Genomic DNA, 16,820 nt, shown 5'->3' on the forward strand with positions numbered 1-16,820 from the left:
TGTTTATAGTTGCCAACCTTTGCTCTCCTTTGGCCAGTTGCTCCCAGAGCTGGGCCTCCCTTTTGCTCCTCCTGACTCTGGAAAACCTATCCAAGGAATCTTCTCTGAGTACTTGGCTCAGCGGCATTATTCCCTTATGTATTGGAATAGCTGACTGCGCTGTGTTTGGAAGAAGATGTAGATGATTGGGGTTCTGGGTTTATACTAAAAATGCCAAGTCATTTGTTCAGAAGCAAGTACCTGCATTGGGCCAGGTACTCTTGTTATATGCTTGAGTTGTGGTAGAGAACAAGTCAGGCAAGGTTTTGACATTTACGCTGAGACCTAAAGGTGAGGAGTTAGCCAGCTGAAGAGTAGAAGTCCAGGGAGTGGGGAGAGCATGTGCAGAGGTCCTGAGGTCAGAAGGAGCTTGATGCCTTTGGGTGAGAAGTAAGGAAGGTCAGGCTGGAGAATAGCGAGAGAGGGAGACAAAGGCTTTGAGGCAAGGCTGGATTAATAGAAAACCCGACCAGGCAGGTCTGGAGGACATGCTAAGGATTTAGAATTGATGATAAGAAATTTGGAAGACGTGGGGTTTTCAGCAAGGGAGACATTGATATAGGGTAATAAATTGGAGAGGATCAAGAGGGGCTTGAGGGGGCTGAGGCTTTTGTTATTTGTATTATCATCATAATTAATAGCTAATATTTATGATTTGTTTGCTTTGGGCCAGACACTCTGTTCAACCCTTTATCCTCATTTTCTTCATGTAAACCTCACAACAACCCAGTGAAGTGCTGCTGTTATCCTTGTTTTACAGGTGAGGAAAACAAGACCCAACCCAGCAAGGTTAAGCAGGTTGTCCAAGGCCATATAGTGAGTAAGTGGCAGAGCTGGGATTTGAACCCAGACAGCATATGATTCTAGACCCTGTTCTGTTAGCCAGTGTGCTTGTGTTTTCAGTGTATGAGGTCATGGTCCATTATTGGTTCTTGAAATTTGAGTGGATCACAACTGGAATTTTTTTTTTTAATAGAACAGAGTAGAAATTAGACTACTTTGCACTAGTAAGGATAAAATATTGATATATGAAACTTTGTGCCACTTTTCATTTTATGTAACTATATTTGTACATGTGTGGGCTTGTAAGACATTGCAAGAGGATAAACAGCGTTTGTCTAGGCAAGAGCCAGTGTGATGGCTTGGACTGGAGTTGTGGCGGTGTAGACAGACAAATGGGTCTCAGCTGTAAGAGGTCGAGGCACCAGGTCTCGGTAAGAGATTGGACACTGGGGCCGAGTGAAGGAGGTGTCAGCGATGAGTCCCAGGTTTCTGGTGGGAGCAAGATCAGTCCGCTTTAAGGGAGACTGACCCTTCTTAGAGGGGTCGTCCCGGGTGGCTTTTACTGCCTGATTCTCAGCTGCAGCTGATGGAACTTGGTGTTGGCATATGGCCCAAATCTGCAAGCTGACCATGAACTTAAGAGGTAACCCGTCACACAAAACGGCTCAACAGGGGGGTTGAGCCAAGAGTAAATTCTCTCTTGAATTTGAGGCGAGTAGTGAGCAAACTGGTGGCAGTGGGCCACACAAACACATGTGGGCTAACTGCAGCTCTAGAGTGAAGGTATAGGAGTTGGTCTCTGTTTTATATGAACACATCTCTCCATTTATTTAGGTGCTCCCCAGTGTCTTTCAATATAGTTTTTTTAAATTGAGGTAAAATTGGTATATAAACATTATATAACCTTCAGGTGTTTACCATTATAATTCCACATCTATGTACATTACAAAGTGCTTACCACCAAATCTCTAGTTACCATCCATCACCAGCCATACAGCTGACCACTTCATCTATTTTGCTCACCCCTAACCCTGTTCCCTTCTGGTAACCAGCAGTCGATTCTCTGTATATACAAATTTTATTTTGTTTTTGTTTGTTATGTTTTCTTTTAGACTCCATATATGAGTGGGATCATACAGTATTTATCTTTCTCCATCTGACTATTTACACTTAACATTATACCCTCAAGGTCCATTTGTATTGTTGCAAATGGCAAGATTTCATTTTTTATGGCCGAGTAGTATTCCATTGTATATATATACCACATCTTTATCCATTCATCCATTGATGGACATTTATGTTGTTTCCGTATGTTGGCTATTGTAAATAATGCTGCATTGAACATGGGGGTGTGTATATGTTTTCCAATTAGTGTTTTCATATTTTTTGGATAAATACCCAGAAGTGGAATGGTTGGATTATATGGTACTCCTATTCTTAATTTTCTGAGTAATTTCCCCACTGTTTTCCATAGTGGCTTCACCAATTTACATTACCGCCAACAGAGTAGGAGCGTAAGATCTGTATAGTTTTAAGGGTTTGCAAGGCAGAGGATAGGAAAAAATAAGGAGGCTGGAGACTTGTGCAGAGACATAGCAAGGCATGTGGTCAGCTGTTGAATCGGGCTTGGCTGGGGAGGGTATATAGTTTCAGATAAAGTGGAGGGCAGTGGTCTGTGTGGTACCACACACACAAGATACATAATTTCTTTGAATGATGGTTCCTCCCCCCTACTCCTAACACTAATTCCTTGTGTTGATAGATGAAATATTAAGACCCATTGCTAAAGGGAATTTACTACCCTTTCCTATGGGCACAACCCAAAAGTCGAGTTAGTCCTAGGACATGATTTTGGAGTTGCTATGATTTCATGTGGTATGCTGAATCAGTAAATGATAGGTTGTGATTCCTTGACCTTCGGTAGAGTTTAACCACATAGTGAGAGATTTTACTGTAGTTGACTATTTCTGAGGAACCTAACATTTCAGCTATAATGAGCACCTTAAAAATAAACACATAAGTGGAATGCATGGACGCACTTCATGTATTTGTTACTAAGACACCCTGTCTTTGAGGTGGAATTCACCCATGATTTGGGCCTGGTCTGTATGAACTTTAGTAGTTCTTACTTCTCCTTTCATTTTTGTTTGGAGTATAGCAACTGAAAACAGTAACATTTATTCAGTCACTGAACATTTGTGGACCTTCACGTTTCAGGCAGTGAATAAGGTGTCAGAAGAGCAAAAGTGAACGACACAGGGATGACCCGTGAGGAGCTTTTCAGCCTCCACTGTGGTGGGGTGTGTACACACACCTCGGGGTGCTCTCTGCTGGCCATTGGGGGCCGGGAGAAAACATTAGAGCTTCTCTTTCAACCTCTTACGTTCAGCCTCTGTGTGTTTTATAACATATGTAATATATAAGAATGGTACACGTCTGAAATATATGGACAAACATACATATATTGGGGCTGCCCTTTTTTTTTTTTGCCAGTAGTATGTATGGATCAAAAGAAGTTTGGAGGCTACTGTATGTTATTATGTATTTTCTAAAATATACATTTTTGATAACTTTCTCTTATGTTTTAGCATTTTGAGAAAGCCAAGAGTTTCTGTGTGTGGTAAACCATGTTCTTAACGGTGGAGTAGTCCTATTTGTTGCCTACATTTTGTCGTGTCAAGTAAGGCTTGTTATGTGAAAAAGACTCATTACTAAGATCTGGCCTGACAGATTTGAGGCTTTCAATCAAGGGAAGTCCTTTTCTTCTTCATGTTGGAGGGACTTGACCTTTTGTAGGATGTGCCCCTTGTTCTGAAGCACCAAGCCCTCCTACCTGCTGTCAGATGTTGGGGAATGGGGCATGGAGAATGTGGAGCGCCATATGCTTGTTCCACTGTTCAGTCCCAGCCCAAAGTGTGACCTCAGGTGATCTGTACACACGCCCATTAATGTCTTAAAGCAACAGGATTGGGATGCCACCCAGAAATTTCTCGGCCGCCCTGTGTGCTCTTTGGAGCTGTTTTCTCCGTACAAAATGTCTCATTTTCAGAGAGCCCTGAAATCCTTGCTTCAAAAAGGTCTTCCCTCCCTCACCCTAAGAACATTTTTCCTAAAATTAGTTAGAAAAACTGCTTATCAAGAACCAATTTTAAATGAGGTAAAGTGAATAAATGCTTCCAGGCTCTCGAGAGGCTGTTGTTTTCAGTTGGGTTTTAGTGATGAGTATTTTAATCGTTATTTGCTAGTGTCACTTTAACAAACCTCTTTACCAAGGTTTTCTGCGAGTGACACCTGGCCTGTGTCTTGGCAGGATTAATGACCGTCAGAAGCATGCTCTCTCGGACCCTCCCGACGCCACCTGTGACGCAGAATGTCGCTGGGTGAGAACGCGGTGTTCGCCTACGAGTCGTCGGTGCACAGCGGCCACGTGCTGCGCAGCCTGGACGAGCAGCGCCGGAAGGACGTGCTGTGCGACGTGACGGTGCTGGTGGAGGGCCGGCCCTTCCGCGCCCACCGCGCCGTGCTGGCCGCCTGCAGCGCCTACTTCCGCTCCAGGCTCGCGGGCCAGGCCGACGCCGAGCTGCGCATCACTCTGCCCGAAGAGGTAGGAGAGGTCGTCCTGATTGCAGTTTAACTTAATTAAATCTCTCCTGGTTTATAAAGTTAAAAGAAGACCCAGTCTCCCCCGTCCTCAGGCCGAGGAGCAGTTCCCGGCTTGTGCCACAGCACATGGCTTTAACTTTCTTCATAGAAATGATGCCGTTTTACACGTAAAACGATTAACTTTGGATGTGCGTGAATGTTTGTTGAGCAGTTGAATAACTTGATCCCCTGTAATTTTGTTTGTTTGTTTGTTTGGCTGTGCTGTGCTGCTTGTGGGATGTTAGTTCCCCTACCAGGGAAAGAACCCAGGCCCTCGGCAGAGCACAGAGTCCTAACCACTGGACTGCCAGGGAATTCCCAACCCATTGTTATTTTTAATGAAAGGACCCAGCCAGTGGATTACAGACATTCAGAGAGGTCATGCTGGGAGAGGCCATACTGTGTGCTCTTCTCTCCCTTCGGACCTTCTCCTGTGATGGGAAACTGACAGGGATTAGGGTTCTCTAAAACATCCATTTCTCTAGGACCCGCCCTCATGGATATGGGTTGGGAGTGAGTTGCACGTGACAGCCTGCCTGTGATGTTTAGTTTTATTGTTTTCACTATGAGTCAGAGTTGTCAGATCTATTAGTTTTTCAAGCAGCTGTTAGCTAAGGATTTTAGAATTTGGAGGAAACCAGAAGATTATGCATTCCAGCCTCCTCATTTTGTCTACATGTGGCTGTTAGGTACTCTAGAAGTGTTCTTTCTCTCCCTTTCTAATTGAGATTGTGGCTATGCGTTGGTAGAAGAAAGGTGATTTTGTGTCATACTTATAGAGCCTTGTTCTTACACACCTTTCGCCCACCAGCCTGTTGTGGAGCTCACGCACCTAGATATTTAAGTCCTTGTTACCATCCTGCCTCCAAGAGACCTCTCTCTGGGCAGGAGTGCTGGGTATACACTGACTCTTATAACAGCTTGCTTGATTTCATTAGTAACTACAGCTAGAAGAATGCTGAGCCTTGTGGCATTGGGACACACATTAGAAGTTGTTAAAAGGAATTTGGACAAAGTATGTAGAACTTCTCTGTGTACGACAGGTGTGTGTGGGCTGCTCTGTGATGACACTAAGTCTACAGTTGAGCTTATCGCTGGCCGTGCGTACATACATGAAATTGTAGCTACAGTTTGGGGAATAAAAAGGTCAGTTCTGTGGCAGAGGTCAGAGCAAATAATATGATAACCAAGACAACGACAGGAAGGGCCAACTATAGGTTAGCCATTGTTTTTTAAAAAGTAGCATCACGTATCATAATGGAGATATCCTTATTATGGTCTGTAGTTTCAAATTACTTAATATGACTTTCCAAGTAGAGAAAAATTTGATTCATGTGCATGGAAGGGAAGGTATATGCATGCATGTATGTGTATATGCATTCGTTCCTTCTAATTTGAGTGTAAATCATAAATTTTCAAATATTTGAAGTGTTTCATCATAGTGGCAGATTGAAAAGGTCATTGTGTAACTGTCTTAAAAGCCTCTTTTGATTATTTTAACTTATTTGAAAGTTTTTTAATTGAAATATTTACTGAGATAATTATAAATTCACATGTAGCTATAAGACAATGCAGAGAGATCCCTTGTTGCACTTTGTCCAGTTTCTTCTAATAGTAACATTTTGCAAAATTATAGTACAATATCACAACCAGGATTCTGACAGTAATACAGTTCACCCATCTTATTCAGACCTCCCTGGTTTTACTTGTACTAAATTGTGTGTGTGTATGAAGTTCTATACAGTTTAATTTTCTGGGTGGGTCCATGTATCCACCACCACAGTCTGAACAGTTTCAGCACCCACCCAAGGATCCCTTGTGTTGCCCTCTTATAATCACACCCACTTCCTTCCTGCCCTCTGTCTGCACTCCCTTACCCCCTTGCTCCATTCCTAATCCCTGGCAACCACTAATCTGTCCTTTTCTAAAGTCTTGTCATTTCAAAAATGTTATATAAATGGAATCATAATAGTATGTGGCCTTTTGGGATTGGCCTTTTTCCGCTTAGCATAATTCCTTTGAGATTTATCAAAGTTGTATGCATCAGTAGTGTGTTCCTTTTTACTGTATTCCATAGGGTGGCTGTACCAGTTTTTATTTAGCTGTACACCTATTGAAGGAAATCAGGCTGATTCCAGTTTTTGGCTGTTACAAATAAAGTTGCTGTGAGCACTTGTACAAACATGAGTTTTCATTTTTCTGACATAAAAGAACAGGAGTGCAGTTGCTGGGACGTAGGGTGGTTGCATGTTTAGTTTTTTAAGAAACTACCAAACTGGTTTTCAAAGTGGCTGCACCATTTTACATTCCCACCAGCAATACGTGAGTGATCCAATTTCTCCACATCTTCACCAGTATTGTTGCTATTTTTTATTTTAGCCATGTAAAAGCTAATTAAGTACTCCCAGTTTAGCAGTATTTTAAGAAGATCACAAAAAATTATATATTGATCACTCTTATAGGAATTCAGTGTTTTAAAATTAATTTTGTATTTTGAGCCCAGAATGAGGCTTTCCCTGCCCTACAGTAGGTTTCATTTGCCCCGCACTTTGCAGAGGCAGGTTCAGTGTAAATGTGCAAGTTTCTGCTGAAAAGTTTTATTACCTAGAGTCCATGAGTCTTTGCTAAAACAGTACTGGGCACGAGTTTTAGACCTTCACTTAGATCATTTTTAAAATCTGAGTCTTTAAAAATTTTATTAGAAATTTTTGGCATGAAATAAAGATAATAATTAGCATTTACTGTGCATTCACCGTGGACCAGGACTACTTTAAGTGCCTTGGATATATTGTTTTCCATCCTTGAAAATTTCGCTTTTGTAGTTTATAGTTGTTTGGATTATAGTGACCACATGGGGCTGGGATGGCAACAGACACCTGGCACTTGACTATGCGTTGCAAATTGTATCCATGTTGCTTTATTCCATAGATGATTTCTTTCAGCTATGTGGAAAATTGTGGTAATGTTTATATCTTTACCTCATACGAGTAAATCATACTCCATGGGTCATAAAGGGTGGAGTCTATAAAGTGAAGGGTGTGGTCCCAATGAACAAGATGTGAGAAGCATGCTTTTCAAGATTCCCTTAGCTTTACATTTCCTAGAAGAATATGTTTTCTTACCAAATTAAAATACCCGTTTTGTAAATATTGCAAAGAGGTTACTCTCTTGCCACCCTCCTACTTTTCTTGTACTTATCTACTAGACAGCTTTCATGTGATGCATTTGTTTTTGTTTTGTATATTAACAGGTGACAGTTAAAGGATTTGAACCTTTAATTCAGTTTGCCTACACTGCTAAACTGATACTAAGTAAGGACAATGTGGATGAAGTGTACAAGTGTGTGGAATTTTTAGGTGTACCTGATATTGAGGAATCCTGCTTTCAGTTTCTCAAATACAAGTTTTTGGACTCCACTGCAGACCAGCAAGAATGTCCAAGAAAAAAATGCTTCTCATCACCCTGTCAGAAACCAGATTTTAAATTTTCACTTTTGGACCACAGGGATTTAGAAATTGATGAGGTGGAGGAAATTTTGGAAAATAAAAATGTTCAGACTCCTCACTGTAAACTCCGTAGGTATCAAGGCAGTGCAAAAGTATCTCCTCCTCTACAAGACAGTGCCAGTCAAACATGTGAATCCATGTGCTTAGAAAAGGGTGCTGCTCTGGCTCTGCCATCTTTATGCCCCAAATACCGAAAATTCCAAAAAGCGTTTGGAACTGACAGAGTCCGTACTGTGGAATCCAGTGTCAAAGACATTCACACTTCTTCTGTTCAGCCAAATGAGACGTCCGAAAATGAGTGTCTAGGAGGAATCCAGGACTGTGCAGATTTGCAGGTGATTTTAAAATGTGAAGAAAGAAAATTAGCAATGGAACATGAAGAAACCAAGAAGAAAGATCCTGCTTCTCAGTGCCCATCAGGAAAAACAGAAGCGACTCCCTTTCCCCCCAGTTCTACAGATCCCCATGGGCTCTATTCTCTGTCTCTTTTACACACGTATGACCAGTATGGTGACTTGAATTTTGCTGGTATGCAAAACACGACAGTGTTAACAGAAAAGCCTTTGTCAGCTTCAGATGTTCGAGAAGAGAAAACTTTCAGTGAGAGTCAAGATTTGAAACCTGACTCTGGCCCCAGGGAAGATAGTAACCTCGCCTCGAGTGATCTGAGTAGCGTGGAACGAGAAGTGGCAGAACACCTAGCGAAAGGCTTCTGGAGTGACATTTGCAGCACGGACTCTCCTTGCCAAATGCAGTTATCGCCTGCTGTGGCCAAAGATGGCTCAGAACAGATCTACTCCCAGAAACGGTCTGAATGTCCCTGGTTAGGTATCAGGATTAGTGACAGCCCAGAACCGGGTCAGAGGACTTTCACAACATTGAGTTCTGTCAATTGCCCTTTCATAAGTACTCTGAGTACCGAAGGCTGTTCTAGCAATTTGGAAATTGGAAACGATGACTACGTTTCAGAGCCCCAACAGGAACCTTGTCCCTACGCTTGTGTGATTAGCTTGGGAGACGACTCTGAGACGGATACCGAAGGAGACAGTGAACCCTGTTCAGCCAGAGAACAAGAATGTGAGGTGAGCGGAAAATGAGTCTGTTGTTAAGTCATTGTTTTACCACTGTTAATTGGGATTAATGTGTCAGCTCCTGTCGCATCACTGGGGATGTGAGCCGGCTCAGAGAGGGAGGAGGAAACCCATACACAGTTAATTATACAACCATATGATAAATACCAGGAGTGTGTGATGACGTTTGAAGGACTTCTGTGTTCATTTATTTCAAGTAGGTGTATTTATTTTGTTAACCAGGTTATGGATTCACACATTGGCTGTTTAACTGTTTAAATCAAATGCCAGGTCCCGAGAGGAAAAAGAAAAATGACTCTATAGCATTATGTGATAACTTTTGGTTAAATACAGCATATATTCAGTCTTACTCACTGCCACGTGGATGTCTAGACGTGGGACTAGTCACTTGGCAATGACTTAGCAGTGACTGGTTGTCAGAATGTGGCTTCTGATCCAGAGTTTTCTTTCTTTCTTTCTTTTTTTATCACCCCTCTTTTTTATTTGAGTACAGAACTAGTTAATAATTTTTAAATTAATTTTTATTGTAGTATAGTTGATTTACAATGATGTGTTAGTTTCTGTACAGCAAAGTGAATCAGTTATACGTATACATATATCCACTCTGTTTTAGATTCTTTTCCCATATAGGTCATTACAGAGTATTGAGTAGAGTTCCCTGTGCTATACAATAGGTTCTTATTAGTTATCTATTTTTTGTATAGTAGTGTGTATATGTCAATCGCAGTCTTTCTCCCCCCACAGAGTTTTCTTTACACTATTTTCTCAGAGCTATGAATTTTTTTCTTATTTTCCCTTAGTTATTTCATCCATTAATTTAAAGAATGTCTTAATAATTTACCATGAATTATGTGTAGATGGTATGGTATTAATCATGCTAAGCTTGATCTGTATACTTTGTGTACAAATGTTTGTATTTGATAGCTGCTTTTTTGTAAAACATTACTATAGTTCCAGTAATAATAAGGGCATGTTAGTTCTTTATCATGTTCTTTGGTTTGATAGCTGTTGGATGACATAGTTTGAAAGAGGTTTTTTTTTCCCTTGGCTGTGGAAGGAGGTGATTGGTGGTTTAATTTAAGAAGTAATATGTATGCATGAGTTACATCTATAGATTTTTATATGATATTTATAAATCCAGTGTTTGGAACTGTGAAAAGAATGCTAAAAATAAAACTTTTAAGAAATTTTAGAGTGTTTTGTGTAACTAATTTCTGTCAGCTTGAAAGACTAAGTTACCACAGAAACTGACCAATGTTTCATTTGTGTTTTTGATAATTAATACAATTAAACTGTCCCACAGCTTTGTTATGTTTTTAAATTATCTTCTTATTTTTTTCAAATTTAAGTATGTTGAAAATGACTTTAAAATATTCATAAGGTTTTTCTAACCATTTCTACATTGGCAAGTGAAATGAGTTATGTGAAACTGCCATTTTCCTGACAGAAGAATAAATTTTCTGAAATGCTTTAGAAATTACTAGTGTTAATATACCAGTATTAAATCAGTGCTACACAGTAATATAAATCAAAGAATAAAATAGATTTTTTTTTTTTGGTTTGGGTAAAAATACATTAAAAATACTTTAGAAAGAGCCTTAAAGATATCTATGGGTTATTTTTTTTTTTTTAAACGTTTCTTACAACACTTCTTAATTTTTTATTTATTTATTTATTTATTTATTTTGCTGTGTTGAGTCTTCGTTTCTGTGCGAGGGCTTTCTCTAGTTGTGGCAAGCGGGGGCCTCTGCTCATCGCGGTGCGCGGGCCTCTCACTATCGCGGCCTCTCTTGCTGTGGAGCACAGGCTCCAGACGCGCAGGCTCAGTAATTGTGGCTCACGGGCCCAGTTGCTCCGTGGCATGTGGGATCTTCCCAGACCAGGGCTCGAACCCGTGTCCCCTGCATTGGCAGGCAGATTCTCAACCGCTGCACCACCAGGGAAGCCCACTATGGGTTGTTAACATGCCCTAGTAAAATAATTTAAATTCTGTTTTTTCATCTTAAATACATTAATATTTGAGTTGATAATGTTTGATTTGCTGAAAAAAATTTGCTTCTCAATTTGTTTGTCTTCTGAACCCTCTCTAAAATAGAATCGGAATATCAATTAAATTATCAGTCTTTAAAGGATTGTATAGAAATTGGAAATAGGGGTCTTTTTTTTTTTTAACGTCTAAATGACGTTCTCTGGAAAACATAGGTGCATATCTTTCTCTTCCTAGATTTAAGTAGAAACTACAAAATACAGCAACTACTAACATTTATTTCACCTTCTAGGTCAAACTACCATTTAATGCACAACGAATAATTTCGCTCTCTCGAAATGATTTTCAATCCTTGTTGAAAATGCACAAGTTGACTCCAGAACAACTGGATTGCATCCATGATATTCGGAGAAGAAGTAAAAACAGAATTGCTGCACAGCGCTGTCGCAAGAGAAAACTTGATTGTATACAGAATCTTGAGTCAGAAATTGAGAAGCTGGTAAGTATGCAAGTTTCTTCTTATTCTAATTCCAACAATTCATTCTTTCTTTTTTTTTCAGACGGGAAATAGCTATTTCAATTCCTAAGTCAGATATAATGCTCAATTATACATTAATTTTAAAATTTACCAATTATCATTTTAAGAAAATTATATGACACTTTGAGAAAGCTTAGGAAATAAAAAACAATGAGTGTTTTCATAGACTATTTTACTTGAGTAAGTGGTCTACATATTTAGCATGATATACAACCATATGTAAGTTGAGGACTATTTCTGTGTGCTTTTAAAAAAATGATTTATAGATTAAGGATAATTCTACTGTCTACCGAATTCTTGGTGGTTGAGTAAGGGTTAAAGATATTAATAAAGCACTTTAATCTCTTTGTGCTGTGTTTGGTGTCTATAAAAGCTGATGTTCCAGTTGTTAGTTTTAATAACTAGTAACTTGTTTTGGTTGATACCAAAACAAACCAGCCAACTTGGATCTTTCATCTAAGGGAAAGAATTCACGTGCTGGTATAAATAGAAAATTTTAAGATCTAATGAGATCCTAAGTGAGAAGAATGCTTACTTTATTGAATCTTATTTTCTATTCCAGCATCAAAACACAAATTAACCCAAAAAGTAGATTAATTTCCACCCATGTTTTTCTACACCCTAGTGGTTGATAGAAGGAAACATTGTATGAAAAAAGATAACTGATAGTGCAGGCCAGCTAAAGCTAAAAATAAGGTTAGAGACATCAGGGAAAAAGTGCCTAGAAGTAGTAAAAACATTCATTGAATGTTCGGTTTTGGGTCTTTGTTAATTATTGGTAAAAGTTTAAAATTGCGATTGTAGCAAATCTTTAAACATGAATGTTCCTAGCTATGAATAGTAAGTAAACAGCAGCAATTTAGAAAAAAGACACTGCATTTATATGCCTTCAGAAAAGTGGAAAAATAAAAATTTGTTATTTATATAGTATTGTGATACACTTTCGGCAAAAAGATGAAGATGTTTAACTGTATAAAAAGATGAAGCAAACTGTATAAGAAGATGGAAAAGAAACCATATGTTTTACACATAGAGGCATGAGAGATACTAAAAAACCTATATGCTATTGCTGAATGATTAGAGTTAAGACCAAAGAAGAAAAGTGACAAATTCAGTAACATTTACCCAGTACCCTTAGGGTGTGTATCCGTCCATACCTGTAAGCACTAGTGTCCTTTCTTATTATCCAGCTTTGGATTAAACACTTACCTGCCTTTAGACAGAGTACAGCATTTTAGCCTTAGTTTTTATTCTGTACTGTAATACAGAGATGCTTTCTAGACTGTTGGGTTGTATAGTGCTATTTGAAATCAACGTTGAATAAACTTGCACTACTGGAGTACTACTATACCAGCTTCTTTTAGTTCTGTCTTCCCCCTCAGCTAGTGATGATTTTTAGCTGCCAGTAGAATTTATCTGGTTTTCTTCTTCCTAAAAACAAACAAAAATGAAAACAAAACAAAAAAACCCTTCGTATCAATTGAGTTTGTTTCATCAGTAACTTTATTTTAGACATGTACTATGCAAATATGTTGGAGAGTAACTATTACCCTTTAGAACTAGTCTATTTCATGACTCATAGGTCATATTTATATTTTTTCATTGCAGTCAGACGTTGGATTGCTGGACAGTTGATGTTTTTACTGAATTTCAGGTATCTAGGATGAAGAGGTCTTGCGACTTTCTTTGGACTTTCTGCTCCCTCTGCCTTTGCTTCAACAGAGAGCAGTGGGAGATACAGTGGTTAAAAGTGTGGGATTCTGTGCCTGTCTGTGGCACTTTGTAACTCTGGGCAGGCCGTTCAATTTCTCTGTCCCTCAGGTTTCTCCTCTTTACGATGGGATAATACTAATTCTTACTTTATAGAGTGGTTATTCATTTTTGAAGATTAAATGAGTTAATACATCTAAGCACTTAGAAGAGTGCCTGGACATAGTAAGCACTCAATAAATGTTACCTTTTTCTTCTTCTTCTTATTGCTATACTATTATTTATCAATTTTCAGTTTTCTCTCCCTTAATTGCTCCTTTCCTAATGTCTCTGCCTAAACTGTAAATTCTGGGTTTGGACCTCACCTTTATATTGCCTCTCTCATTATAGAAAGGTTCCTTTCATATGGTCAGTGGAATAACTCTTGGTTAATTTCCAATAGAAGGGAATATTTGGTTTTCCTGCAGTTCTTATGAAATAAGAAACCAGAGTGGTCAGTACCCTATTTACCTATTGTATTAATTTGGACTCTTTGGTTGCAAGAAACAGAAACCATCTGAAACACGAATTACTGAATTTGTTGTAAGAATTTACAACAAATTTACGTGTGTCTCAATTAGAAGCCAAAGAATGGAGCCAAGCCTTGTAAATAGTGTAGAACAAGAAAGTAGAAAATTGCCAGGAACCCAGAGAACCTTCTCTCTGGCTGTGTGTGCCACCAAGTGTGTATGGGAAGAGTGGCCACAGCACAGCTCAGGAGTAGTTTCCCTCTCCTCCAGAGACCAGTCCAGGCAGAGACTACAGTTCTAGTCAGTTCTAAATTCTCGAGGAGTTAGCCTGTTGGCCTGTTTCGGGTTCGGGTGTCTTATTCTGTGACTAGAGAGCAGGGACAAACAGCAGAAACAGAAAACGTGGCTGCCAAGAGCTCACATCTGGGCAGGTAGAGCAGACAGCCCGACAGGGGTCTCATTACCCAGATGTGCGCCAGGCTGAACTCGGTCTCTTTCCTCTTCTAGAATATCCCCAGGGGAGATACGGTAAATTTTTTTTTTTTTAATCTGAATGATTTACTTTGTGTTTCGGCTTCCTTGAATTCTGCTCCGTCCTTCGTACTGCTCTTGGTTCTAGTGATTTATACAGGCAAACTCCAGTTGCAAATTATAAGAGGCATGTTATACATTTCTGTCCTGCCGCAGATGTTTGTCTCAGATGAAAATAAGCAGAAAGTATGCTACTTCTTAGCTAATTAGAATTACAAGCTGGCTGGCCCTTTTCCAGAAGTAAAAGAGTTTGATGCTTAAGATACTTATTACACTAAGAAGTTTACTTAGAACTTAGACCCTGGTTTTTGGGTGATACTATGGACCTTGTTGTCTTTTGTAGAGAGAGAAGTTACCCCCACGTGTCCATCACACATTCCTGTTTAGTAGTATGGAGAGTTAAGAATATGGAAGAGTGGGACAGATTTCTTTTTTTTTTATCGGGATGTCACTTTTTGGAAGCAGTAGACAAGCAGTGTTTCCCAGTCTTTATGGTCTGGGTGGAATTAGCAGACCTATTTAAGGGAAATTACATGTTTCATAATGAAACATCCATTTTAATATAGCCAATGATTGATTGAATTAAATATTAATAAATTCACAGTATGCCCATTTGGTATTAATATTCAGGTGAAGGGTCCCCTATTTTTGTAAGCTTTGGTCTTTGGCTATTGACTGTGAACTTTTTGTAGTTGGTCCTAAAAGTAATAGCCTAATAGACTGTGGATGGATCAGCACATTAAAAAAAAGTACTTGATTACAATAAGAATAGGGATTCGAAAATAAATGTCTTTAGGGTGGGTCAGTAGAATAATTATCATGTGTAAAGGGTGCTTTTATAGTCTTTATGTGCTGGGAAAGCCAAAGGGAGACGTTAGTTCGAATTCAATAAATTAATGAGTTGTATTTCTCAACAAGAAGTTCTGTCATAGTCAAACAAAACCTTTGAAGAAAAGGAAAGGTGTGTATTTATTTGGTTGATAAGTCGATGGCATTGACTTTTTTTTTTTTAATTTTTTATTTTTTTATTTTAATGTCTGAAACATTTATATTAACATATTTCCATACATATTTCCGTACAAATACAAATATAAGATTTTTAGAAATTTCATGTAATGTCTGAAACATTTATATTAACATATTTCCATACAAATAACCCAATGAAAGTTTAGTATTAGTTGTTTTGTTTGTTTTTTTTATACTGCAGGTTCTTATTAGGCATCAATTTTATACACATCGCTGTATACATGTCAATCCCAATCGCCCAATTCAGCACACCACCATCCCCACCTCACCGCAGTTTTCCCCCCTTGGTGTCCCTATGTCCATTCTCTACATCTGTGTCTCAACTTCTGCCCTGCAAACTGGCTCATCTGTACCATTTTTCTAGGTTCCACATACGTGCATTAATATACGATATTTGTTTTTCTCTTTCTGACTTACTTCACTCTGTATGACAGTCTCTAGATCCATCCACGTCTCAACAAATGACTCAATTTCGTTCCTTTTTATGGCTGAGTAATATTCCATTGTATATATGTACCACAACTTCTTTATCCATTCGTCTGCTGATGGGCATTTAGGTTGCTTCCATGACCTGGCTATTGTAAATAGTGCTGCAATGAACATTCGGGTGCATGTGTCTTTTTGAATTACGGTTTTCTCTGGGTATATGCCCAGTAGTGGGATTGCTGGGTCATATGGTAATTCTATTTTTAGTTTTTTAAGGAACCTCCATATTGTTCTCCATAGTGGCTGTATCAATTTACATTCCCACCAACAGTGCAAGAGGGTTCCCTTTTCTCCACACCCTCTCCAGCATTTGTTGTTTGTAGATTTTCTGATGATGCCCATTCTAACAGGAGTGAGGTGATACCTCATTGTAGTTTTGATTTGCATTTCTCTAATAATTAGTGATGTTGAGCATCTTTTCATGTGCTTCGTGGCCGTCTGTATGTCTTCTTTGGAGAAATGTCTATTTAGGTCTTCTGCCCATTTTTGGATTGGGGTGTTTGTTTCTTTGATATTGAGCTGAATGAGCTGTTTATATATTTTGGAGATTAATCCTTTGTCCGTTGATTCATTTGCAAATATTTTCTCCCATTCTGAGGGTTGTCTTTTCGTCTTGTTTATGGCTTCCTTTGCTGTGCAAAAGCTTTGAAGTTTCATTAGGTCCCACTTGTTTATTTTTGTTTTTATTTCCATTACTCTAGGAGGTGGATCAAAAAAAATCTTGCTGTGATTTATGTCAAAGAGTGTTCTTCCTATGTTTTCCTCTAAGAGTTTTATAGTGTCCAGTCTTATATTTAGGTCTCTAATCCATTTTGAGTTTATTTTTGTGTATGGTGTTAGGGAGTATTCTAATTTCATTCTTTTACATGTAGCTGTCCAGTTTTCCCAGCACCACTTATTGAAGAGACTGTCTTTTCTCCATTGTATATCTTTGCCTCCTTTGTCATAGATTAGTTGACCATAGGTGCGTGG

At 38.9% G+C, this 16,820-nt stretch overlaps 1 protein-coding gene across 6 annotated transcripts in view; it reads left to right on the forward strand.

Annotated features, from left to right (window-relative positions):
• BACH1 (BTB domain and CNC homolog 1) overlaps positions 1-16,820 on the forward strand; it is a 52,049-nt gene that overhangs the window by 19,542 nt on the left and 15,687 nt on the right. For all 6 annotated transcript variants that reach the window (XM_068546957.1, XM_068546960.1, XM_068546956.1 and 3 more), the window contains exons 2-4: positions 4,133-4,426; positions 7,715-9,052; positions 11,341-11,547. In XM_068546957.1, coding sequence (XP_068403058.1) covers positions 4,193-4,426; positions 7,715-9,052; positions 11,341-11,547 — 1,779 coding nt within the window. In that variant the 5' untranslated portion in view covers positions 4,133-4,192. The remainder of the gene's footprint in view (positions 1-4,132; positions 4,427-7,714; positions 9,053-11,340; positions 11,548-16,820) is intronic.

Source organism: Eschrichtius robustus, chromosome 6 (assembly GCF_028021215.1).
Source record: "Eschrichtius robustus isolate mEscRob2 chromosome 6, mEscRob2.pri, whole genome shotgun sequence".
Classification (NCBI taxonomy): Eukaryota; Metazoa; Chordata; class Mammalia; order Artiodactyla; family Eschrichtiidae; genus Eschrichtius; species Eschrichtius robustus.